General features: G+C 37.8%; 2 protein-coding genes across 5 annotated transcripts in view; one reads left to right on the forward strand and one right to left on the reverse strand.

The window, feature by feature from the left end:
- The window catches only part of LOC127431289 (serine/threonine-protein phosphatase 2A 55 kDa regulatory subunit B beta isoform), a 113,656-nt gene extending 104,256 nt beyond the window's left edge, over positions 1–9,400 (forward strand). For all 4 annotated transcript variants that reach the window (XM_051681669.1, XM_051681671.1, XM_051681670.1 and 1 more), the window contains 5 exons: positions 347–524; positions 4,248–4,412; positions 4,970–5,139; positions 7,737–7,828; positions 7,944–9,400. In XM_051681669.1, the coding sequence (XP_051537629.1) occupies positions 347–524; positions 4,248–4,412; positions 4,970–5,139; positions 7,737–7,828; positions 7,944–8,223 (885 nt within the window). In that variant the 3' untranslated portion in view covers positions 8,224–9,400. The remainder of the gene's footprint in view (positions 1–346; positions 525–4,247; positions 4,413–4,969; positions 5,140–7,736; positions 7,829–7,943) is intronic.
- A 137-nt stretch (positions 9,401–9,537) lies between these two features.
- LOC127431283 (transcription elongation regulator 1-like) overlaps positions 9,538–27,100 on the reverse strand; it is a 38,409-nt gene continuing 20,846 nt past the window's right edge. The window contains exons 8-20 of the mRNA XM_051681660.1: positions 23,656–23,744; positions 23,394–23,554; positions 21,272–21,353; positions 20,051–20,186; positions 14,022–14,111; positions 13,790–13,908; positions 13,000–13,150; positions 11,869–12,033; positions 11,449–11,631; positions 11,176–11,355; positions 10,918–11,001; positions 10,726–10,826; positions 9,538–10,360 (exon numbers count right to left, since the gene is read on the reverse strand). Coding sequence (XP_051537620.1) covers positions 10,159–10,360; positions 10,726–10,826; positions 10,918–11,001; positions 11,176–11,355; positions 11,449–11,631; positions 11,869–12,033; positions 13,000–13,150; positions 13,790–13,908; positions 14,022–14,111; positions 20,051–20,186; positions 21,272–21,353; positions 23,394–23,554; positions 23,656–23,744 — 1,743 coding nt within the window. The 3' untranslated portion in view covers positions 9,538–10,158. The remainder of the gene's footprint in view (positions 10,361–10,725; positions 10,827–10,917; positions 11,002–11,175; positions 11,356–11,448; positions 11,632–11,868; positions 12,034–12,999; positions 13,151–13,789; positions 13,909–14,021; positions 14,112–20,050; positions 20,187–21,271; positions 21,354–23,393; positions 23,555–23,655; positions 23,745–27,100) is intronic.

A 27,100-nucleotide genomic window follows, 5' to 3' on the forward strand; every position in this document is an offset into this window, starting at 1 on the left:
ACATAGGTGGGAAATCTTTCCAAATTGCCTGTTGAGTTTAATGGGTTAAAAACAGCATTTAGACATCAACCAAACTGCTGAAGTGAAATGACCACTAATTTGATACAATATTTGCTCCAAATTATCAAAAAAAAAAAAAACAAATGAAAATTTTGTAAAATGTGCATTATCCATTGGCTAGACTGATATCTTAATTTTGACAGATTAATGAGTCTGGCCAATATAACAGTAATTAGTTAGATTTCATTTTGGGGCAATCCCAAATCTTAGGATGTGTTGCAAATATTGACATTGTACCTTTTCTTTTACCCTTCTTTTCTCCCCCCGACCCCCCTGCCTCTTTCAGGTGCCTGTGTTGAGGCCCATGGATCTGATGGTGGAGGCAACACCTCGTCGCATTTTTTCTAATGCACACACCTATCACATCAACTCCATCTCGGTCAACAGCGACTACGAGACATATATGTCCACAGATGACCTGAGAATCAACCTGTGGAACTTGGAGATCACGAACCGAAGCTTCAGTATCCTTTCACAGTTACCCAAGTTAAATGTGAATGGTTTCGTGTATAAAAAAAACTTGAGTGTGTGTGTGTGTGTGTGTGTGTGTGTGTATATATATATATATATATATATTTTTTTTTTTTCATTGTACAAACAAAAATTGGGGTTTGATGCCTTTGATTGATTGTACTTTAACATAACGTAGCCTTGTGCCGCTTTTAAAAGAGAAGGTTACAGCACTAAAATTTTATTGGATGTTTCAAGTTTGAAGCCGTTATAAAATTGCTGGTGTTCACATGTCCGGGAACATACATCAAATAATGTATTAATGTGCCAAGTCAACTGAATTCTATACTAATAATTGGTCTTTTTGCGTAAAGCTACACTATATAACTTTTTCCACTCTAGCGGTTGAAGCAAGATACTTGCGGAGGAACATTGTTTTGGTAATTATGTGAGTTGGGCTTTGGCTCTGCTCTTCTGCGCGGATGAATCTGATGGCCGTTGTAACCATGGTTACAGGTGATCTTATATCAGATTGAATGCCACTAACGCCAACAAAACTTGTCCCCTCCCCTAAAAAAGAAATAACGAAAGAAAGAAAAAGACGGATCCGAAACATATGTCTTATTAGCATTTAAGTAGCATATCTTCTGCTGTTATTTTGACTTATTGAAAACAATTGTTTTAAAAATAAATAGCATTACAAAAGTTTGGCAATGATGACTATCTGATATGACTAGCAATCGTTGTCTAAAGTCAAATGATGGAAACTATTATAACTTAGCTAGCAGGCAAATAGACCAAGGTAGTAACTGGTTTAGAGATTGGCACTGTTACCAGCATAAAGTTAAAAAAAAGAATTCCCCATTTTCCTTCCTCGAAAATGAAATCAAGCACTGCAGAACGACAATCCATAATAAAATGGCCCATTAGAGTTGCTAACGCTATCTAATGAACTACCGCACTAAGAGAGCTTCCTGGCTAACTATCGGTCCAATAAAATATCTTACCTGTTAAGCAAGAAAAAGCCATCTTTGGGTCGGTTTAAAATCCTTTCAGATCTCGGGAGTTGTCGCCACCTCTGAAAAGCCAAGCTGATGTTGATTTGTGTTTTATTACGGGCTCTGTCGCTTTCCCTTTTCGCTTGCAGACTGTTCGAGGTTTCTTTATTTTGAAAACGGGTGATCCCCCAGAGGGTTGCCTTTTTGAATGATCCATGGTCAGTGTTGCTCATGTGTTGTGACTACAAGCTTTCAGCTTCAAACTAATACCACACATATCACCGCACATACACACACGCTGTAGTAGCTCTGGACCTTCTTTTCTTTATTTACGGACATGACGTAATTACGCATGGACGACTGACAGAAGTATGCAATGTCCCGCCAAATCCGTCCCGACAGCTCTAAAATATAAATCATTATTATAGGCTTACCATAGTGAATCAAGGCAAAAACATGGTTTGGAAGACAGATTGTTGGTGTACTTAATCATTAATGAAATTGTTCATTTCTAACAAAAAAATCTTACATTGTGCAGCTTTAACACCCTCAACTATGATAACCATACAGAAATGCATGGCCGCTCATGGTTTATTGCTTTGTTTTGCTGTAAGTTATTCTGCACCCAGACACAATAAATAATGGCATTCTTCTGTTACTAAACTAAGTACAAAAGGATTCTCCAAAACCAGCGACAAAACCAATAAACCACCACTGGACTGTCTCTGCTGTCACTTAATTCTGACAGATAACACCTCTGTGATGTACATTACGCCCATTACCCTTTATCAAGTTTCCGCCACTAATCTTGACCCTTGCCTAGCACTCCCGAAGGTAAATAGTGTCTGGCTTACTCAGACATGCGTCCCTATCGATCATTATTGATTTCTGTTTTCAAGGACCCTGCAGAGCTGAGATGAGAAGCTCTGTAGACAGTCTATATGGATAGTTATGGGCTAGTGTTGCTCAGGGGACTTGGAGAGAAGACAAAGCCTGTATTAACCAAAGCTCACACTGTAAACGTATGATCTTCACCATGTCAGGATGAATAACTTGTCACTGCACAATACCAACAAATCTATATGATGCTATTTTTATTGCTTCTTGAGCTCTTTTGTCAGGCTTTTCTGATTTAAGCAGGTAGTGAAAGTGTAGCAAATTATCAAATGCCCCTGGGAGAAATTTAGCACGAGAGATTTTCTCAGTTGTGGATTTACTTCTTTGTAAGCTGGTTTATCTTTGTCTTTTGGGAAATGTAGAAGACATTTCTTTTGCTGCTTCCACTATATAGTCTCACATAGCCAGGCTCTTGCAATCAAACAAAAGTGTACTTGGTTCGTCTTGCGCACAGCGTGTAACGCAAATTTCATTATCAGCTGTCTGCGCTGACTGTCCGTGCGCAGCCCAGTTTTTCTAAACACGTGGACAGTTCTCGTCTGTGTGCGTTGTCTGTACATGTGCCTGCTGTTGACTGCACTAAAGCAGTCCTGGTGCACATGCGTCACGCAAGAGTATACTTTGAAAGGCTGAGCGATCGACAGTGCGCGAGAGAACAGCACGCAGAAAAATGAAGAGACTTTAGACTGGATGAGTCTGTCTGATTGACATATAATCTGACCAACCACAGAGATACTGGTGTGGAAAAACTTGAGGATATCCAACATCCAATTTACTTGCTTCTAAGTGCCTCCAACAAACAAGATGTTTAATGAAATGGATTTAATGGTTTATGAAGATTTTTTGAATTCATTGTTCATTTCAGTTTACATTTTTCAACAGTTTTTTTTTTTTTGTCAGAATATTTGTCTTTTGACAGAAATGTCCTTTCAATTTAGTTAATATTTCATCATCATATTCATTTTAGTCAGTTTTTCTCTAATATGGCACATCATTTAAATGAACAAAAATAAAATTTAGTTATAATGTGCAAAATTACATAAACACAAACTGTATCAGACCAAACTTAAACCAAATATTTTGAGAAATGTATAAACAACTTTATTATTTAAACAGGTATCAAACATATTGATGATTAATATGTAAGATTTAACAACACAAGAAGCCGGTCCTGAAAACCTGAGCTCTTGAAATAATAGCAAATAATGAATGTACTTAAGTATTAGCTACTTTTCAAAAGTCACTCCAATGTGAATTCCTTTATTCTTTAGACAGATTAGGATATTGCGAGTAACGTTACGCATTTGGAATTGTTCGTAATTTAGTTCAGGGTAACCTGTTCATTCGCTTTGTCTGTGCAGATGTAAGTTGTAATATTATGTTTATGTTGTGGATATAGTTGATTAATGTCACATATATAGGATGCGTTTGAGTGAGGTAATTAATCAGTGAGTAAAGTTCATTGTGCAGGTGTTCAGCTCTTTCAGTTCAAGTGGGGAAATTATTTAAATAAATTCTATTCCAGATTTTTCTTAAAAAAAAAATTATATACAGTATATACAAATCATTAGTGCATTCTTAATGTCACAGCATTATTTGCATTGTTAATGTCACAGTTTTATTTTTTCATCAACAGTTTGATTCACATCATTATGCATCTTTTTCCTCTCATCTTCCTTATCGTTGCCAAACTAAATCAAATAAAAAAAACCTCAGTCAACGAACATTTTCGGCAGTAATTTTGTTGACTAGATTAACACTGGTTCATTCGTCTAGATTTTTCTTCATTTGCCATGTGAAATTTTGGATTGTGTTGTGGTTCCTTCATCATACTTACTCAAGATATTGTGGACATTAAGCCAGCCAACATGGAAGAACTGACTGAGGTGATCACAGCGGCGGAGTTTCACCCCAACCAGTGCAATACTTTTGTCTATAGTAGCAGTAAGGGCTCCATAAGACTGTGCGACATGAGAGCCTCCGCACTCTGTGACAACCACTCGAAGTGTGAGTTTACTCAAGTCTTTAGTTCTTTTGTAGGATTTTTGATTGATATCTGCTGAACATTTCGTTTGTCAAAGTGATTGTTTGAAAAATATATGTAATATTTGCAGAGAGTTCTTGGTTGAAACTAACTGACCCTCAATACCCCAACAATACCAAACCCTCTAAAACCTCCTAGACCTTTTAAGATCCAATATCACACCCTCCAAGGCTCAGACCAAGATCTGTTGTCCAACAACCAGGATGTCCATTTTAATGAAGTAAATCGCATTGAGCTACTTTGTACAGTGACTAAGTAGCCGTTAAGAGCCATGCAATTCTTGTGAAATTTTCCGCAATAGTGACGATACCATGCCGACATGTGATTGAGATAATTGTAACTTTTAGCACACTGGAAATAGACTGTGGTTGAGACCCTCATCTACACCAAGACTAAGTTTTCAGACCCAGACCAACAACACCTTTATGTAGTCTGAAGACCAAGACAACAAGTTGATGAAGCCAACTCTGCTCCCAAAATATTGCTTAAATATTAATGTCTTCTTTTTTCTGTCTGTCAGTATTTGAGGAACCAGAAGACCCCAGTAATCGCTCCTTCTTCTCAGAGATCATTTCCTCAATCTCAGACGTGAAGTTCAGCCACAGCGGACGCTATATGATGACCCGTGACTACCTCACAGTGAAGGTGTGGGATGTCAACATGGAGAACAAACCTCTTGAAACTTACCAGGTACAAAGATGCCATTGAGATGTTGTCCTTTGAAATGTTTTAGGCATTACCAAAAACTTCATTGCAGATCTCCAAACATTTGGCCCACTATGACGACACTTACTTAAAAGCCACAAAATTAACCATGCTGACCATAATGCTTTGAGATGATCCAACAAAACCACTACTCCATGCAGAAAAATAATCTGTCTTTGTTGAAAATGTCTTCATTCAGACGTATTTTGTGTGTGCATTTTACATTTCCCCTTTTGATTTGGAGAGCGGGACAAAGTTGTGGAATTTTAAATAATACCAAACTATAGAAAGTAAGCTTTTTTTTTATCAAATAATTGTGTCCAGGAGTGTTGGTTATTCCTGTTTTTGAGATGTTACAGATTTTCTATAAAAGCTGAATTAATAATTCTGATTAAAAGTAATGGCCAGCATCATCCAAACACTGCCAACCATGTTAAAATAAAATGTAGCATTATAAAATTCTGAATCTATGTACTGATTATCATTGTTCCATGTCTGCCAAACATGTTGAGTGGTCAAAAGAAATGCACCTTATTTTCATCCTAACTCTATATAAAGCCTCTGAAAGCAACATTTTTCAGCTTTTGGATTATGCACAGTACAGAACAATTGTAAAAAAAAAAAAAAAAAATTTTAATCATAGCTTATATTTTATGTTTCCTAAATACACACAATAATCTTTTTGATTAGAAATGATGCACAATAAATATATTCTGCACAAATTACATTTACCTTGATTTTTCTTCAAACATCACTAGTCTCATATTTCATCTCAAGCATGCACGGTAAATATACAGCAATGCATTTACTAATGTTAATGAATAGAACCATATCGTAAAGTGATAAAATGAAGCGAAATGACCCACAGATGTGTTAATGTTGAAAATTATTTGTAAAAAGTTTTTTTGTTTTTTTACTTTTGGAGCACGGTCCTAATTTCCACATATGTGGACTTTATCAGCGCGCTGATGTGCGAACAATAATATATATATATATATATATAAAGCAGCATATCAAACGAAACTAGAGACACACCTCTTTACAACCAAACAGGTTTCAATCAAAAAACTTGGAGGTTTCTTACCAGAGGCACTTTTGTGGTCGTGGGGTCGCACGAGGTTAATATAATTCAGTGGTGGAAACAACGTTCTAAAATTTCCAAATAATTTCATAGCTAACATCTTATGTTTCCTAAATACACACAATTAAATACTATTTTTACACTTTTTGGATAATTTGGGGAAAATTACAGTTTGATTAGAAATTATGCACAATAAATATTCTGCACACAAATTATATTTACCTTGATTTTTCTTTTTCTTCAAACATCACTAGTCTCATATTTCATCTCAAGCAGACTCTTCTGACAATTTTGTCCACTTTGTTAATAAGTACACTAAGTTAAAAAAAAAAAAATATATATATATATATATATATATTATTAGGTGCAACATTGTGGTGGAAATGACGCCACAACTGTCGTAACATTAGTATTTATTTATTTTTTTTAAATATAGAATTTATTTTCACAAATATTTAAATGGTTTGTGTTTATTTTACTCTTTGTTTAAATGATCGCAGTTTTAAACATGTAATAATTTGTATTTTTATAATTATTTTCATACCCAGAGCAGCCAGATATCAGGCCCTCTAGGGGGTGCTGATCACGGAAAAAAATATTATTATATTATTCAACAACCAATTGCTTGATCTGGGTTGTTTTAAAGCTTAGACACTTATCTTTACCATGAATATAGCTGATCTGACCAAATCTAAAAGACTGCTTATAAATTTGCTGATAAATTAGAACGGTTCCATTTTCAGAATTTGCAAATTTGCGATCACATGCGTCATATATTTTTGGAAAGGTTTTGATTAGTAGAATATAACAAGAAAATGTGATTCATTCAGAGACCAAACTACAGTGAGTATTACTGTGTGAAATCCACATAAACAGATTAACAATTATCGTCACATTTTGGTTTATTCACGTAAAATAAACATGATTTAGAAAATGGCATATCACAACTTACAGTAGACATTTCTGAATCAAACAAGCCCACACTTAACATAATATGGGTGGCTATCGCTAATGGCGTCTCTATAGCGATGGTTTCTCTGGGATCAATTCATTGAAACATGATCCTTTATGTCAAGGATGTGTCAGATCATCCTCATTGGATGTCTCGAGAGTGTTAGATTCCATATTTGGAAACAGGCATGCATCCCACGTGACCACAAACTGTGCACAAGAGGGCGCTCAATGCACATTTTTTGGAGTGATGGAATGATAAGCCAATGTGATCATTTTTAATTATTAGGCACTAAGTTAATATCTGTTAGTTTAAATCTGTTCGATTAAACAAAAATCAACCCCTTAGACACCCTTGCGCGTTTAGCAGATGCTTTTATCCAAAGTGACCTTGTATTCTTTTCCTAGCATGTAATTATAGATATAGTTTAAACATTCATGTGTAATCACAAGTATATCTTATTGTCATTGTAAAATAATGCACAGGAGTTTACTGTGTGCATTGTGGACTGAGTTTTTGATCCTCTGTGCCCGGTTCTGTCTTTTACAGGTCCATGACTACCTTAGAAGTAAGCTATGCTCTCTGTATGAGAACGACTGCATCTTCGACAAATTTGAATGTGTCTGGAATGGGACTGACAGGTATGTCAAAAACAATCAAATTGTCAGATTTTGCATTATTTTGTGACTTTGACTACCAGTTCTTTTTTGTAGCTTCTTGCAACTACCAGTAATTGTCGTATTCTTTTCCCATTAGTGTCCTAATGACAGGCTCCTACAACAACTTCTTCCGTATGTTTGATCGAAACACTAAGCGGGACGTGACTCTGGAGGCCTCGCGGGAGAACGGCAAACCCCGAGCCATCCTCAAGCCACGCAAGGTTTGCGTTGGTGGCAAACGCCGCAAAGACGAGATCAGTGTGGACAGCCTGGACTTCAGTAAGAAGATCCTTCACACGGCTTGGCACCCCAATGAGAACATCATCGCCGTTGCCGCCACCAACAACCTCTATATATTTCAGGACAAGGTCAACTAGCATGTAGCTAGCAAGTCTCCAGTAATCATAACGACAAAGGGACAGAATGTGTGATGGTTAGCCTCACTATTAGTGGAGACTTGGGCTTCAAAAGAGGAACTTCTAGATGAGCTTCACCTTTTACAGCAGACTGTTGGTACTGCACTAACAAAATGTAAAACTTGAAGGTGCACCGCAAACCACGGACAATGACACTGGCTTTTGGACTGCTTCCGTTTTTAATTTTTCGCATTTTCTCCCTTGCTGTAGTTTTTGTTGGGGATGCAAAGCAATACAGAGAGGATTGTTTTACCTATTATTTTACTAAAGGCCCTTTCACATGAGGGCTTCAAAGCAAGTGAAATGCTTCACTTTGACCTCTACATGAAAATTGTTGCAGAAAGTGTACCCAGTAAAAACGAATGAAATGTATTTGAGCTTAGAACAAAAAACATCTGGCAATTGTTACGATACATCGCTGAAGGAAAAAAAGGACAAACAAATTTTCTTTAAATGTCAATATGCCAGATTTAGATTTTCACGTCCATGTAATATATCATGCAAATTGTTTAGTAATCATTTGATGCACTTTGAATGAATTGTCAGTTGAAACAGTATGAGCTTTGAGTTGCAACTCTTCTGGGTAACACTCCATTGAGGAGTTCAATTAATTGCGTAACATTAATGCAAGTCATGTGAAAGGGCCTAATATGGATAGTTCACCCAAAACTTAAAATTCTGTCATCATTTACTCCCCCTTATATTGTTTCAAACCTGTTTGACTTTCTTACATAGATACAAAATGAGATGTTAGGCAAAATGCTAGTCTCAGTCAACGTACACTTTTATTGTATGGGAAAAAAGATGCAATGAAAGTGAATGGTGACAGACAACATCTTTTGTATTCTACGGAGGAAACGTTACATGGGTTTGGAAGAATGTGAGGTTAAGTAAATGACAATTTCATTTTTTGGGTTGAACTATATTTTTAAGGTAGAGCGAGGAAATGTTTTAACTGAAACAGTATTCAGGCTATGTCCGCTTGATTCTGATCTTGGCAGAACTGAGGATGCTATTGGCTAATAGAATTTGTTTCATCAACTTTTCAACTTTCAGTTCTCATTTTACTTCATGGAGGTGCATACATCATTTCGGAACCCAACTACTGTATGGTTTGATTGATGCAACAAAGTGATGGCATAAAACTGAAGTCAAATGATGTAGCAATGTTCTGCTTGTTCTAATTTTATAAAGAAATGGGGAAAAAATTTAATAAAAATCAAGAGGAACAAATATTGTATTCTTTGAGTTCAGTGACAGAAAACACACAACTGCTAAAAAAACAAAAAATGTTGCATTTATTTCCAGTTAACACACACAGAAATATAGCAACATGTCCAAATCAAACCACTTTAAGAAACATTTCATATACACATGGATTGGAAAGTGCACGACTCGATTCACTCTTTCCTGCATTGTCATATTAGCAGCGTACTTAAATTGGTACTCCACATCATTGCCACAATGGGCTTCAGTACCAAGCGTGAATACATTTATCCCTGCAGGTTCAAAGATTGACTTTAACGGATTAGTTCGCCCAAAGATGAAAATGGTTATTTACTCGCCCTTGTATTGTTCCAAACCTGTATTGCTTTCTTTTGTGGAACACAAATGGAGAATGCAAGTGAATGTTCACTGAGTTTCAGTCCCTAACATTCCCCTTTTGTGTTCCACAGAGGATAGAACATCATACAGGTTTGGAACAACAGGAGAACATCATTTTCATGTCTGGGTGAACTATTCCTTGAACAACTAGCCTACAACCAGAGGGCGTACTTCGAGCACAGTTTGAGTAGGTAACACGGATGTTTCGAAGTTACATGATGTCTTTTAACACTGTGCTATGATGAACGCAGGGCCGACACGTGCTCGAGTCCTTTAGCGGCCAGTAGTACCTCACTTTGTGGAGCGGCGGGTGGGTTCTGAAGCCGTTGGGGGTGGTGGGGGTCCCCGGCGGTCCAGATCCTCAATATAGAACATGATGAGTTTGCGCCGTTCCTCTGGAACACACTCGAGGACCAGGTAACGTTTATCGTTCTGTAAGACTTTCTCAATGTCCTTCAGGTGTTGGTCTGACTCCTGCATGAGCTTCCGTGATCTAAAGAGAGAATGCGAATTTAACCAACCATTTTTTTTTTTTTTAATAACCAATACTTTAATCCTGAGATATTAATGGGATAGTTCATCCAAAAATGAAAATGTATCATTTATTCATCCATTGTTCCATTCCTGTATGACTATTTTTCCCATGGAACACAAAAGGAGAGCACAAGGCAGAATGTTAGCCTCAGTCAACATTCACTTTCATCATATGGGAAAAAGTGAATGAGGCCAAGGATCTGCCTTATGCATTCCAGAAGAAAGTCATAGAGGTTTGGAACAACGTGACAGTGAATGAAAGGGGGACCATTTTAATTTTTGGGTGAACTATTCCTTTAAGAACAGCCTGTGAAACACGCATACCTGTATGTGATGAATTTCGTTTCTTTCAGGAGACTTCTAAAGTCAGCTTTTGCTGTGATGTATTTGTCCTTTATGTAATCTTCAAATTCCCGTTGTTTTTTCTAGATGTTTAGAGATAAACAGAAGTCAAATATAGCCACATGATGCATAAACAACATTAGCATGATATAGAAACCAAACAACTCCACTCACTCTATCACTGCTGGAGAACTTGATACAGCGTGGGTCTTCTTTGATGATCTTCTTCACTTCTTTCCATGTGGTGGTCAGGGTTATCTACCATTAAACAGTGACATCAGAAGCATCAAAAATATACTATATCAACAACAATTTTTCTCAATTTACCAACCATTGCCAGGCGTGGAAATATTGACATTTTGGAGAATTTTCAGAGTCTTTGAGTGCATATATTTTATTTTTTATATAGCTTTTTATCAAGCCCTGTCTCACCATAGAGGTCTCATCTAATAGCAGCCTGAAATGTTCTTTCTTCCTCTTGGTAAGAGCCTCTACATGTTCCTCAAACAGTTTCTCCTTCTCATGTCGCTCCAGCAGAGAGGACGTCTCCCACCGGTGGTCTTTACGCAGATTGCGCCTTGTCTCTGACCAGGAAGCATCGGTTGACTTTACCTATGTGCAAACATAGGTATGTCAGCTTAGGACTCAACATGACACACAATTTTTGATTGGAGCAAAGATTTCTAAGAGTGAGCCAGCACTGACCATATCAGACATGAGAGCTCTGAAGTGCTGTATGGCCTCCTCTCGTTTGTACTGCTCTCTCTCTCTGTCAATCTCTTTGGTCTGTTCAGATCGAGCTTTCTGCACTTCCCGCTCTCTCTCCCTCAGACTGGCCTCAATACGAGCCTGTCTCTCCAGCTCCTTCTCCTTCTCGGAGTCCACACTCTAGACAACACAAAGACACTTCTGATGACGAGAAAAGCAGCAAATAACCACGCGAACAGAACATGAACTTTGTACATTAAAAGACAACGTGAAACAGCATTCACATTTAACTTCCACAATCTGACATTTTTCCAATTGGAACAGAAAATTAAGTGGAAAAAAACAAATGTAGGAAGGGTAGTCTTTAACATTAAGCAACAGCACATGGAGTAACCGATTGCAGTGCATCCTTCGAACCTTCGCCTGCTTCTCCACATACTGTTGGTACAGTTCTTCTCTAGCGGTCGAGCTCTCCACGGCTTTGTAGCGCTGGTCTGTCTCCAGCTTGTCCTTCACTTTGCTCCAGCGCTGTGAGATGTCCACATGGTGGTCTGACAGTAAATCAAAGAAGTCCTGCTTCACCTGCAACCACAAACAGGGCATTTGAAGGAACTTGAATCAAGTTTTCAGAGCTTAATAAATTGTGCCAAGCCATTTCCATCATGTGAAACCTACATATTAGAGCTAGGAAGCTAAACATGGTCGAAATGCACCATTTGATGATGTGCAGCAAAACATTTCTTGATTTTTAAATAGAATGGTGTTTTGCTTTTGTGTGTCTGGAAGATTTTAGAAATACTTGGCTGTATTTAGGGATGAGGAACACCTTAAGACTGGTCTAGTATCACAGAGTGGTACACTAAGTAAAACAAGGGCGTTCCAAGTGTACTGATATATTATAAGCTGTTGGTCTGTGCATTACTCTAAGACAATAGCTGATTCAGCTTAGGCTTCTTTTGGAACTATCAATATAAAAAGACAAAATAGCTGGCCATATTGTGTCTAAAACGTAGTTACTTGATATTAACTTGAGCTATTAAGTGCAGTTGTAGACTGATATATCAGTTGTACCGATTAATCAGTGCAGATAGTTGTCGATAGATACATTTTCAAAATAAGAGTCATAGTGTGTTTCGGGCTTGGTTATAGTTAAAAGTCCTGCTTTTCACACCAAATCTTCATTTTTTATTAGGATTGTGGTTGCACAATAAACTGCATCTGGAATTGTATTTGTTTTGGACTCTGCATCTGTGCCTGTCATAGTAAGGAAAGACTAAGACAATTTTTTTAACATTCTATAAACTGATTTTAAAAACCATCAGCCGAATAACCAGTTATCTGCCTTTTCAACCACCTTTAGTTATCGGTATTGGCAAAAACCACTATCGGTCGCCCTCTAGTTGTATGGCCTTTTCCTCAACTTCTGGATAAAAACTTTTGGATTAGAAACACCACAATACAGAATCAATTACCAGATACATTTAATTTCCTTTAACAAAAAGACGTGACTAGTCATTTCTGAGTGGTTGTGGGAGGCTGGTTACAGACCTTATCTACTTTGTTCTTCGAGTCTTCTTTTTCCTTCTTTCTCCAAGCCGTCATAAACTCTGTGAACATGGCCTCTCTGTCTTTCATCTTCTCAATGGCCTTGAAACGAGGATCCTTAGCATGTTTGGCCGCAAACTCACTGAACGTAGTCCTACAAGTTGAAAGCAAAGTTAAATCTGTGGCATCATGTAATACCTACTTGCCTAGACAGTCTAATGGCACTTTTCCACTGCACATTACGGTTCGACTTGACTCTGCTCGCTTTACTTTTCTGAGCTTGGTTTTCCATTGCAGTTTAGTGCAGCTTCAACGTGGGTGGGATTATAGGCTGATCGTCATAGTTGCGCCACCTCTTCGCGTCTCCCCATCCAGCTCTCGTTGGATCCTCTCCTCGGCTACTAACGAGAGGAACGTCTGCACCTTGTTTATTGACCATGGTGTGGTTTTGCGCACAGCCATTTCTTTTTACAATTCAAAAGTCACGTGAACAAATGATAATGCTATCGCTGTTACTAACTTTAAAACTAGCGGGTTGATATCCCGTGTCGTAAATCCAGTAACGCTGGTTGTGACGATTCTCTCTACCAATCAGTGATCTGCAGGGTTTTGATGTCATATTTAGTATTGGCTCGGCTCACTTGGAACCTCGACCGAGGTGGTACTAAAAAAAAAAAAAAGTACCAGGTACTATCCACAGTAGAAAACCCCCAAAAAGCGAGCAGAGTTGAGCTGTACCATGCAATGGAAAAACCCCATTAGTCCAGCTTACAATACAAGTCTAACTACAGACCTAATGTTAAGTTTGGCATCTTCCATCATCTTCCTGAAGTCATCCTTAGCCTGCATGAGTTTATTCTTCTTCTCCTTCCTCTCCTCTTCAGCACGAGTCTTCACATACTGATCAAACACCTGCTCAGACGAATGGAGGCAAATTCACAAAGCTGTCCACTTCCAATCAGGACTTGCAGGCTATAGCTCTCATTTAAAGCTTCTACAAACCACCAAGACCCAAGTACTTGTACCTGTTTCCTCTCTTTGGGGTTGAGCAGCAGATATCGAGGGTCAAACACAATCTTGTGCAGCTCCTTGTCCCAGGTGGAGAAAGCTGAAACCTGCAAGTATGAAGTGGACAAAAGGGATGACTTACCAAGGAACAGTTTATCCTATAAAATTCAAGACACTTTAACAGCAAAGAAATAATTCAGTGCTTCATTCAGCTTTTAATGCTTACTTAAACAGCTTATGTAGGTGTGCAAACTTTTGGCTCCAATTTGATGATCCAATTTTCAATTGATCTCCAATTAAAATGACAAATATTTGAAATCTATTTCAGGTCATGCAGGATACTCAGAGTTTAAGAAAGTCCCATAATCCGTAATATTTATAGGTAGTATAGAAATTACAATCAACTAGAAATACACGAATGGGTCATTCCGTGTCAATTTAACCAGTGGTCCCCAGCTCCAAAGATTTACTGGTGAAAGAAAAACATAAATGATTCTGAAAGCCAAAATATTACATGCCACAGATGGGGGGGATTATATAAAAACAACTATTTTCACCGATGATTTGAAGCAAAACTACAGATAATTATTTTATTTTTTTTACTTAGAATGGTGGAAGTGTCACTTTTTTTATTTTATTTTTTTTACTTAAAATAGGTAGGTCTATTACTAAAATCAGTTTAGGTTTAATCCATCTCAAGTGGTCAAAGGTTGCTTTGAGAAGTGATTACCTCTGTATTGGTATTGCAAAACCACCAGTTTTTTTATTTTATTTATTTTACTTGGTTTAACCACAGCTGCCATCTTTGTGTCATGGCGCACAACAAATTTTGGTTATACAGCTGTTTATGGAAACCTCACTCTCTCAGCTCAGGATGGTCCTAACTCTTTGGAATAAAAACTGATCTCTAGAGCAGTGGTTCCCAACCTGGGGGTCGCCAGAGCTTCATGGTGGGTTGCCAAGCTCTCTCCATTTTGAGGGTTACAAGAAGAAAATAATCAAATGTGTGAAAGTTACAATTATTTTTGTAATAAAGCACAAACAAATAGGGCCATTTTTGAATATTTTAATAATATTTACCTGTTTATGAGATATATGCAGTTTTTTTAAAGATGCTGCAAAATTGCTGGTTCTTTACAGTACAGACTAGCTAGCCAAACGAAAGCAACAACTATGGCAAAGTGAGAAGAGGAAAACATAAGTGGTAAAAAGAAAACAAGTATTTATTTTAATTGATCTATTTATTTGAATATATTTGAATTTAATTTGGTTTGAGGCAATGGACAAAGTGCAAAATGTGTGTGTGTTTTGTGGTAAAAGACTAGCAAATTAAACATGAATGAATAGAATGGGTGCGCGATTGAGTACTCCAGGAGTTGAGCACTAATGGAAAAGCACTAGATATTATCCATGTCTTTTCAACACTAAAAGATTGCTGATTACACCCAGGAGAGGGGGTCATTCTGGATTTTTAATGTTAAAATAGGGGTCCCCAGGAAAAAAGGTTAGGAACCACTGCTCTAGAGCACATTACAAGGTACATGTATAAATATTTTGCACATTCTTGTTACTTAGACTTTGAACTTAAGTCCTAATGTACAGATCAAGATTGCTCAAATTTCCACTTTTAGGGTCAATTTATAATGGGAAGGGTTCGAGTCTCAGTCCTAAACATTTTTTAGGAGGTACCTGGGTAAGTGTAGTGTACATGCAGAACATTTCAGCTGTAAGACTTCTCTTATATATATATATATATATATTATGGGGGTGAGAAAGTGCAATTTTTTTTAACATTTCCCCTCACTTTCGGGTTGATAATCTCTGGTGGGGGACCAGTAGTCAACTCGGCAGGTGTCAGTTTTCTGAGAACATGTTCATGGGAATCCATGCTTTGTCCTCAGCAGATATCTTGAATGATGTTCTTGGTCCAGGTGGGTGGAAGAATTGTACAAAAACACAGTTTTCCTCTCTGATGTCCTCATCCAATCCTAACCACCACTGTTCATCATAGACACAAGTGACACAGTCATTATTCCGTAGGATCAGAGGGACAGATTTCATCACTGCATGTTCTTTAAACTCTTGCGATGCAGATGTAAAGAAGCACCTGATAGTACACTGATATTGCCTCAAAACAGTGAAATTTCCTTGTACTCTTAATTCTCTCACACTTAATCGAACCTGTCCTTGAGTTTCAGTTCATGAAGTTCCGTTACTTCCTCGCTTATGATGTAGATGTACTGAATGTAACCCCCTTACTCTTTTCGTTGCAAAAGAGGAAAATATCTTCAGGGGTGAGGATTTTGACCCTCTGTTGTAAATTTTTCTTTAATTCTTCCACCCACCTGGACTAAGAACATCATTCAAGATATCTGCTGAGGACAAAGTGTGAGTTCCCATGAACATGTTCTCAGAAAACTGACACCCACCGAATTGACTTCTGCCACCAGACGCTCCCACAACATTTCCGAGAGACTGAGTGAGGAAATCTCACAGCTTCTAATAAAACATGTACATGCAAACATGTAAAATACTGTTCATTTTTGTTATTTGTAATGCTTATATTACATCTGTTCGTTTCTCAAAATGCATGAATAAAAAAGGCTTTCCCCAGATTTCTACTAGCCCTAGCTCTGTATCCAGTGGAATCTCAAACTAAATTTTTTTTTTTTTAAAAGCAGAATGTTACCATAGAGGACTTATACCTGTGAAAATTTCAGGTTCCTATCTGGTCCACCACCAGAGATAATCAACCTGAAATTAAGGGGAAATTTTAAAAAATTGCACTTTCTTGCCCCCATAAAAGAAATGAGAAGTGTCAAACCTGAAATGTTCTGCATGCACACTATACTTACCTAGAAACCCCCTAAAAATGTTTTAGGACCGAGGCTCGAACACTTCCCATTATGAATTTACCCTAAAAGTGGAACTTTCAGTGATCATGATCACTACATTAGGACTTAAGTTCTAAGTCTTAGGAGCAAGGATGTGCAAAATGTTTATATATGTACATGTACCTTGTAATGTGCTCTAGAGATCAGTTTTTGTTCCAAGGAGCTAGGACCATACTGAGCTGAGATATTGAGGTTTCCGTAAACATCTGTATAACCAAAATTTGTTGTGCGCCATGACACAAAGATGGCCGCCTTGGTTAAACCAAGTAAAAAAAAAAATTAAAAAATAACCGGTGGTTTTACAATACCAATACATAAGAGGTAATCACTCAAAACAATTTTGAAAATTAAAAATGGTCAAGCAACCAGCTTTACAATTATTGGCCCACTGCAGATGGACTGACCCTCGACTTTAGCGCCCCTAGTTGCACTATATGCCAATGGTGTGAGTCCAAAAATTGGAATAAACATTATTTGTGTTGTTTTATCAAGATTAGGAGTGCATATAACCCCAGAAATATTAAAGATATCTTATTATCCTTTTATATTCTGGTTCAGAACAAACTTTGCATTTTGTATCTTAATTTTTAAGGCCCTATATGGTTAAATCCCAGAGATACAGGGTTCTCAGTGTGGTTTCATGTGTAAATTGTTACATTTGGCCCAATTACAATGGTCAAAATCCAAATGTGGGTCATAAGATTTGAAGCTAGTTTTTCCAGTCCAACAAAATAAAGGTCTGATCTACAAATAATGTTCAAACTAAAACCTACATTTATTCACATACAATGACGTCAACCTTTTCAAGAGTCCTAAAATTCACCATTATAAAGATTAAGCGACACATGTGGCTCTTCAGTTAGTCCAATACCTCTATTTTGTTTTCGGATGTCAGAAATATCTCTGAGATTTAACCATACAGGGCTGTGTTTCCCAAAAGAATCACAAGCTTAAGTTGATTGTGGAGACCATTGGTGCCAATGGTTTCTATGATCTATTTAGGCTTACAATGTTTTTGGGAACTGCAGCCCTGTTCCTTACGAATAAAGATACAGAAAGTTTGTTCTGAACCAGAATATAAAAAGATATTTAGATATCTCTACAACTTCTGGAGTTATAGGCACTAAAAACCTTGGAAAGACAACACACAAAACACAAATTTCCACACCATTGACAATGCAACAAAGGGTCCTTAAGTCAACTGATTTCAGTAATATACCTACCCATCTCTGTGTAAAAATAAAATAATGATAGTGCCACCTTCCTAATGTTGTTTTTTTTTTTTTTTTTTTTACCTGTAGTTTTGCTTCATTATGGGAGAACATTTTCATTTTAACCCACCCCCTTTACAAAACAATTGATTACTCAAAAATTATTCAACAGCATCTAATATTTTGGCTCTCATTAGGGCCCAAACACTGAAAGTGCGGAGACACTATTGTTCTTCTAAGGATTATTATTATTAGGGCCCAAGCACTGAAATTTCTGTAACGCCCCCTTGAAAATGGGCATGTATGGGGGGGCTCTATAGCACCCCCATTTTTCAACTACAGTCACCAAAATTGGTCGAACAACTTTCATACAGTCATTAGCTCCGTCCAACAGAAAGTTGGCCATTTTAGATTTTCTGAAAATCGCAGGCTCTGAACTTTTAAATACTCCTCCTAGGAGATTCATGTGACTGGCACCAAATCTGTGCAACATCATGCCAAGACACTGTAGATGCTACATTGCGAACAGATTTTGATATATCGAATGGTGTTGCCATGGCGAGGCATTAAATTAATGGTGAAAAATAAGAAACAGGAAGTGCAATGTGTGATTTAGATCTAAATTGAGATGTATGTTTAGTCTTGGGGCTAATCGCATGGATTTGACTATTTTGGGTCATGGTCACTACGCCGCCACCTGGCAGCAGGAAGTGTGGCTCTCACAACAGACTTTAAAATAGTCCTCTTTTATTTACCCAAATTGCTTCAAAATGGTTTAGAATAATGTCAAACGCATGTGTCCACCTTCCATTGTTTTCCGAAAGCCACTGGGTGGAAATGGACCAGTTGTGCTTGGGCCCGTCATTGCTGCTTGCAGCTTTATTTATTATTTATCTCGTTTCAAAAAAGTAATAACAAAATAAAAAAAATAAAAAATAAATCAGCCAGGAAAGTTTCTAAACCTTTGGTTGATTTGACATGGAATTAACCTAATGCAAACTCCCAATAGTCTGAAAAAAAAAACAAAAAAAACAAAACATATCAACGAATCTGTTTCCACAGTACAGAGCAAAAAGTACAGGGTCAACAAGACCAGACCAGAGTTTTAATACAAAAGCTGAAACAGCTTTAGAGATTCCATTATGCAAAGTTACAAGAGAGGGCACGAACACTACTGTCAAGCACAAATCATCTAACATGACTTCACTCAAGCCCCTTTTCCACCGCCCGGGTGCCGGTTGCCTAGTCTAGAACCATTCCACATACAGTATTTCCACCACAGATAAGGCAAAAACACTTCTGCGCCAGAAAAATTGGCTCAGCGTCAGCCCCAAAAATTTGCTGGTCTAGTAACAGAAACCAACAGAGGTCATATGCAGTATACACTGCATATTGAACAACCAAACATATCAACTAAGCTTTTTCCATTGGAAATGCTCAATGTGAGGCAAGTTCAATTGACTGAAATCTTGTTCCTACACGTCGTGTTGCACAATGGGTCCAGCCACTATATTTTCTCCATCCATCTAAAATAATTTTATTTATTGTAACTGTAAACAAAGACTGTGATGCGACATCTTTCTGGGCAGGTTATGTAGTAACATAGTAAGTTACGTCATAGTTTGGCTCTCAAGTCAGTGAAAACATGAAATGATTCTGAGAGAGGTCTGCAGACCCCCCAAGCCACCACCAGCTTGGTAACCAGCACCGTTTTGGTGGAAAAGGGGTATAAGTGCACCTCAGAAAAGACAGATAAGAAAAATGTTCGACAGACAGAGTTGAGAGGAATATAAGATTCTGATAATAATAATGATAACAATACAAATAAAGGATAGTAATAAGAATGAACTTAAGATTGTACCTTGGTGGGCTTCCATTCAGATTTATGTGTCTAACATTACAGAGCTGGTTAGAGTATTGCGTTGGATTGAAGTGTTTTACCCCTCTCTCCAGCAGCATGTCCCTGAACTGGTTCATGCGGGCCTCTAGGGGCACCAGTGCCCGATCACGAGCAGCCTTCAGCTCGGCCTCCACAGATGCATCTTTCTCTGCCTCCATCTCCTTCGCATCATCCTTCCTGTAAGGGAGAGGAGGACAACATAAGGAAGAGTGCTCTGGAATGACATTTCACTTTGTTTTGCTTGTTGAAAATTTTGAAGTGTTTGAGAAGAAACAACTCGAGATTTCCTTTTCCCTTTCATTGCTGTGTGTGTTTACATGCACAACAATATGCTGATAAAAAGATTATTAGCGCATTCTAAAAACCAGAAGAAAACTGAGTTTACTTGAGATTTGTAATTATCAAATCATGTCTGTTTACGTCAAAACGTAAACAGACATGCGCACATGAGTGCCAGTGTTTACATGCAGAGCGTAATCAAGGTAATGGGCAATAATCTACATGTGCCGACAGTTTAAGGTGTTTACATGACCGAACACATTGTCAGGTTATAAACGGGGTTCCCACCCTTTTTGACCAATGAAATTCCAAGACTTTTCCATGACCTTTCCAAGCATTTGTGATTACTGGAAACAGAATTTTCAAATACATTTGAATGATTCATTCAGATTCATTCACTGTGAGCCATTTTAACCCATCTTTAACCAAAAAGAACGATTCTCACAAATTGCTATGTCTTCAAGCCATTGTGTTCAAGGTTTTTAACAGCAAACACATTTATCCATCAATCTGCGTGTTTTTTCAATTGTTTTTCTATGTAAACGTGTCACAAGCGCTGTGTCTCAAGACACCTGTGTTCTGTTATATTTGTTGCGCTGGGTCTAGCTTTTTCTTAACTCAAGAACGGATTCGGACTAAAGAGCAATATCTAGCTGATAAGATATTTCCATGACTTTAACAGGCCTGGAAAACACAATTTGAAGGTTTTCCATGACTGGGAATCCTGCATAAGGCATAATCGGGGTAAGATCGTGCATGTAAACGCACTCAATGGGAGCTATAATTCTATTAACAAATATATTTGAATTTAAGTAGGTGTGATCAAAGGCTTAAAATCTGGGGTCTACTTTTAAAGTCCTTGCATAAATTAGATTACATTTTTGTGATGCTTGTGGTTGCTTCCATAGAATACTACAGTGTGGTGTACTGCAGGGGTCAGTGGTTAGCCCCTTATGGGTTGTGTTGAGGGCTGTGGTACTTACTTCCTCTTCTTAGCCTTAGAAGGCTCATCTTCCAGGGTCTCTTCTGTAAATGGCTCAGTCTCAAGACTCTCTTTGCTGATGCCTGCAGTCAGAAAAAAATAAAATAAATAAAAATAAAATAAAATAAAATAAAAATCCAAATCCTTGCAGAAAATTACTAGGTGCCAATTTTCAAGTTAATTCAGACACTCAAAAAAAATTTTCCACGCTTGCAACAATATTGACAGAATTCGTTAACCAGCTGGTAAAATCTCAAACTGTTGGAATTAAACACAAACACAAAAAAGGTTTGAAAGCTCTACCCTGGAGAGGAAGAGTTCCAGGCAATTCCAACTTAAAATGTTAGACTTATATTTACACAACGCTATAGTATAGCTTCAAAAGACATGGAATTATAGTGTGCAAGTCATATGAACTACATTTATGGCATTTTCTTTGTCATTTTGGAGCTTAAAGGAAAAGTTCATAAAAAATTCCATAAGACTCCAGTGGTTTAATCCATGTTTTCTGAAGCAATCCAGTTGGTTTGGGTGAGAACAAACCAAAATATAACTCCTTTTCACTGTACAGCATGATTTCAACCTTGATTACACATCCTTGTGTTTGTGGCATGTACAGGGCGCTAGATGGTACTAGCCTAATTGAGCTTGAAATCACGATCTCCAAGGAGACTGCAATGGCAAGATTTACAGTGAAAAAGGAGTTATATTTTTGGTCTGTTCTCATCCAAAACCAATTGCATCTCTTCAGAAGACATTGATTAAACCACTGGAGTCGAATGTATTACCTTTAAGATACCTTTATGTCCTTTTTAGTACTTGCATTGTAGGGACAAACAGACATCATATCTCCATTAAAAGGTCTTTGTGTTCCGCTGAAGAAACAAAGCCTTGAGATGACATAAGGTTGAGTAAATTATGAAAGAATTATCTGTGGCACTTAAATTAATTTTCATTTTTAGGTGAACTATTCCTTTATTTTTTATTTCACCAGTATTGGTATCAACAAATAAATGTTAGTATCGATGACAATCCTTGTTCTACAATTACTTGTTTCTTCATAATGCTGATCATTCATAAACGATTTCAGACAACCCATTAAAAACACTGTGTAACAATTATTATTATTTATTTTATTTTTTTGTTCCTGGGTAGTAAGTGTTTTTTCCTAATTGCTTATGCCTCAAAAGCATAGAAAATGGCTATTATTCCCCACAAACTTTGCTTTTGTGACCAGGACAGTGATATTTTGAAATGTACCTATTTCCAATGAGAAAACGTGCGAATGTGTCTTTTCGTTCACATAAAGTCAGAAAAAAAAACAACATATGAATCCAAATTAACATGTATTTATACTCAAGTAATATTCAAAGCCATGCTGGTCCATAATGGTAACAGGTACCTTCCCCTGGCTCACTCGGTGCACCTCAAAGAGGATTAAAATAGCATCAAGACCTTTCTGGACTCCTTAAAGTATGATGAGTATGGTTGGGAGGTCACAGGAGAATTCAAAATGGTGGCATTCCTGATGGGTCTCCAAGGCGGTTTTACCAAGTTTCCCTGGTATCTTTGCCTTTGGGACAACAGGGACACCAAGGCGCACTACCACAGGCGGTACTGGCAACAGCGGATTGAGTTCTCTGTGGGGAGGAACAACGTCAAGTGGGAGCCACTGTTGGACCCCCAAAAGGTGCTGATGCCACCACTGCTCATCAAATTGGGCCTTATGAAACAATTTGTCAGAGCTCTAGATAAGGAGTCAGCAGCCTTCAAGTAACTTTAAGACTTCTTCCCTAAGCTGTCTGAGGCAAAGGTCAAAGCCGGTGTCTTCGTCAGACCACAGATAGAGAAGGATTTTGGATTCATATGTGACTTTATGTGAACGAAAAGACACAAATTCGCACGTTTTCTCATTGGAAATTGATACATTTCAAAATATCACTGTCCTGGTCACAAAAGCAAAGTTTGTGGGGAATAATAGCCATTTTCTAGAGGCATAAGCAATTAGGAAATAACACTTACTACCCAGGAACAAAAATTGTGTTACATAGTGAAATCACATACACCATGCAGTACAACTCAATAAAAACACACACAATATGCAGTACAAGTCAGAGTTTCACCTATTTTCTTGTTGTTATCTTGCCCCCTTTTGTGGGGGGGCTCTTGAATGTATTTGTCAACATCAGCCCGGCCCACCAGCTCCTCTGGTTTGTCCCACATGGAGAGTCGTGTGGTTGGGTTGTAGTAAAATACACGTTCATCTCCAGTCCAGACCACACACCTTTACACATTTTTTAACATTTTACTGTTAAACCTGTTCCTTTTGAAGAGGTTAAAAATAGCAACATTAATCATTGAATAGTTAGAGATAAAGGGGCTCACCAGGGAGTACCAGGAATAGGGTTTGTGGCTACAGGTTTGGCCTTCTGTGCTGCTTTTTCCTCCTCTGTCATCTCTTCCTCTCTGGGCAACTGAAACATGACAAAAAATCATCCATAATATTCCCTAATAAGGCTACATAAAAAATAATTTTAAGATTAATCACAATCAATTCTTAAAATCCTATGATCTGTATTTATATGCACAACCCTCTACAATGGAAGTAAATCACTTACATATGCAACCAATTTCATGCTAAGTGAGAAACCTTTCAAATTTCTCTTGCCAGGGATTGAGTAGTATAATGGGGTAGTTGAGCACCGAGATCCTTTCACTGCATGTTGAAAGTAAATATTTAGTTTGTCTCATTCTGTGTGTCCAAAGACGAGATCCACGCAATCTGCTTGTCACTAAAAAATGTCTCTCAAAAACAACCAAAATTAATCATTTAAAAATAATCAGGCACCGCACGGATGCAGTAAAGGAGCCATTCAACTCCACTCTCGTTAATGTGGTCAACCAAAACACTTTTGTGAGACGCTCGCTGAACTGCAGTTATTCTTAAAGAGACAGTACCGTTTTAGCACTTGTTCTACATATCAATGTAAATGCTTGTAAATAACACAAATTATGCATATGTGTATATATATACAGTGGTGTGAAAGTGTTTGCCCCCTTCCTGAGTTCTTATTTTGTTGCATGTTTGTCACACTTAAATGTTTCAGATCATCAAACACGTTTAAATATTAGTCAAAGATAACACAAGTAAACACAAAATGCAGTTTTTAAATGAAGGTTGTTATTATTAAGGGAAAACAAAATCCAAACCTACATGGCCCTGTGTGAAAAAGTGTTTGCCCCACCTGTTAAAACATAACTTAACTGTGGTTTATCACACCTGAGTTCAATTTCTCTAGCCACACCCAGGCCTGATTACTGCCACACCTGTTCTCAATCAAGAAATCACTTAAATAGGACCTGCCTGACAAAGTGAAGTAGACCAAAAGATCTTCAAAAGCTAGACATCATGCCGAGATCCAAAGAAATTCAGGAACAAATGAGAAAGAAAGTAATTGAGATCTATCAGTCTGGAAAAGGTTATAAAGCCATTTCTAAAGCTTTGGGACTCCAGAGAACCACAGTGAGAGCCATTATCCACAAATGGCGAAAACATGGAACAGTGGTGAACCTTCCCAGGAGTGGCCGGCCGACCAAAATTACCCCAAGAGCGCAGCGACGACTCATCCAAGAGGTCACAAAAGACCCCACAACAACATCCAAAGAACTGCAGGCCTCACTTGACTCAGTTAAGGTCAGTATTCATGACTCCACCATAAGAAAGAGACTGGGCAAAAATGGCCTGCATGGCAGAGTTCCAAGACGAAAACCACTGTGAGCAAAAAGAACATTAAGGCTCGTCTCATTTTTACCAGAAAACATCTTGATGATCCCCAAGACTTTTGGGAAAATACTCTGTGGACTGACGAGACAAAAGTTGAACTTTTTGGAAGGTGTGTGTGTCCCCTTACATCTGGCGTAAAAGTAACACCGCATTTCAGAAAAAGAACATCATACCAACAGTAAAATATGGTGGTGGTAGTGTGATGGTCTGGGGCTGTTTTGCTGCTTCAGGACCTGGAAGACTTGCTGTGATAAATGGAACCATGAATTCTGCTGTCTACCAAAAAATCCTGAAGGGGAATGTCTGGCCATCTGTTCGTGACCTCAAGCTGAAGCGAACTTGGGTTCTGCAGCAGGACAATGATCCAAAACACACCAGCAAGTCCACCTCTGAATGGCTGAAGAAAAACAAAATGAAGACTTTGGAGTGGCCTAGTCAAAGTCCTGACCTGAATCCTATTGAGATGCTGTGGCATGACCTTAAAAAGGCAGTTCATGCTCGAAAACCCTCCAATGTGGCTGAATTACAACAATTCTGCAAAGATGAGTGGGCCAAAATTCCTCCACAGTGCTGTAAAAGACTCATTGCAAGTTATTGCAAACGCTTGATTGCAGTTGTTGCTGCTAAGGGTGGCCCAACCAGTTATTAGGTTTAGGGGGCAATCACTTTTTCACACAGGGCCATGTAGGTTTGGATTTTGTTTTCCCTTAATAATAACAACCTTCATTTAAAAACTGCATTTTGTGTTCACTTGTGTTATCTTTGACTAATATTTAAACTTGTTTGATGATCTGAAACATTTAAGTGTAACAAACATGCAAAAAAATAAGAAATCAGGAAGGGGGCAAACACTTTTTCACACCAATGTGTGTGTGTGTGTGTGTGTGTGTGTGTGTATATATATATATATATATATATTAGGGCTGGGAAATTTTACATGTTAATTTCTGTGGTTATTAGTTGACTGTTTAAATAATAATAATTAAATAAATAAAACGCAATTAATGCCGTTTTTTTTCCCCACTTCCTGAAACTTCACTAATGTTTTTCCCCACTTACAGTGGCTAAAATTGGCATATTTAAAATTTCCAGCAGGTACATGCTCGACGGCACATCCTAGCACAGAAACCGATTGTGTGGAGCAGTGCACGCTTAGTCACTACATGTGCATGTCAATGGGCATAATAAAGACAGCAGCGGATTTTCTGTACATACAATGGAGACTGCACCCGCAAGTGGCAGGACAGGTTTAGCAGAGATACCGACAAGCTGCCATATGTCTTCACAATGCAAAACCACTCAAAAGAGACCCAGCATGTGCGCGACAGAGATTCAATGGCTGAAAATAACAGTTATAAGATTTAAAACTTATGCAAATTAAATCTGTGTGTATAGTGTCTAATAAGGGATTGGTAATGTAAACTTAAGTTTCTCTTGCCAATAAAGTTTGATATGAATTTAATCTGCCCACTTGATCCTATTATTAAAAAAAGTCCACTGTAAAACACCAGAAGGTTTTGCCCAATTTATAATTTCAGCACCTGATTTTATGGCATGTATAGATACACTTGTGTCAAAGATTTCTGTGTACATGTAATAATGTGTCTAAATAACTATACACAAAAAAACTGAACATTTAACATGTTTACATTTAAATAAAGTAAATGCCCTTAAATAACTGCCCCTTAATGGACCGTTTCCAATGAGATAACAGGCAGGTGTAATACAAGTTATGTAATTTGTCAAGCACATTTTATTCATCCATCATCCTGCTGTTGTTGAGAAGGTAAATAAAAACTAATGATTTGACTAAAGTAGTAAAAAGGAGCGTAATCAACGACGAGCGAGCAGAAGAGAATTGCTGGAAAAATGCGCATGTAGTTCATGCATAGCACGACTGCATGTAGACTATATTTCATTATGTAAAAGAGCATGTTTCTGGAATTAAGGTGTAGCAAGAATATGGACATCAGTTGAAGAATGGTGTGGATTTACAGTAAACGCTGTCAGTGAATGGATTTATTATTGATAATGGAAATGAATAAC

This window comes from Myxocyprinus asiaticus, chromosome 40, assembly GCF_019703515.2.
Source record: "Myxocyprinus asiaticus isolate MX2 ecotype Aquarium Trade chromosome 40, UBuf_Myxa_2, whole genome shotgun sequence".
In the NCBI taxonomy this organism is placed as follows: Eukaryota; Metazoa; Chordata; class Actinopteri; order Cypriniformes; family Catostomidae; genus Myxocyprinus; species Myxocyprinus asiaticus.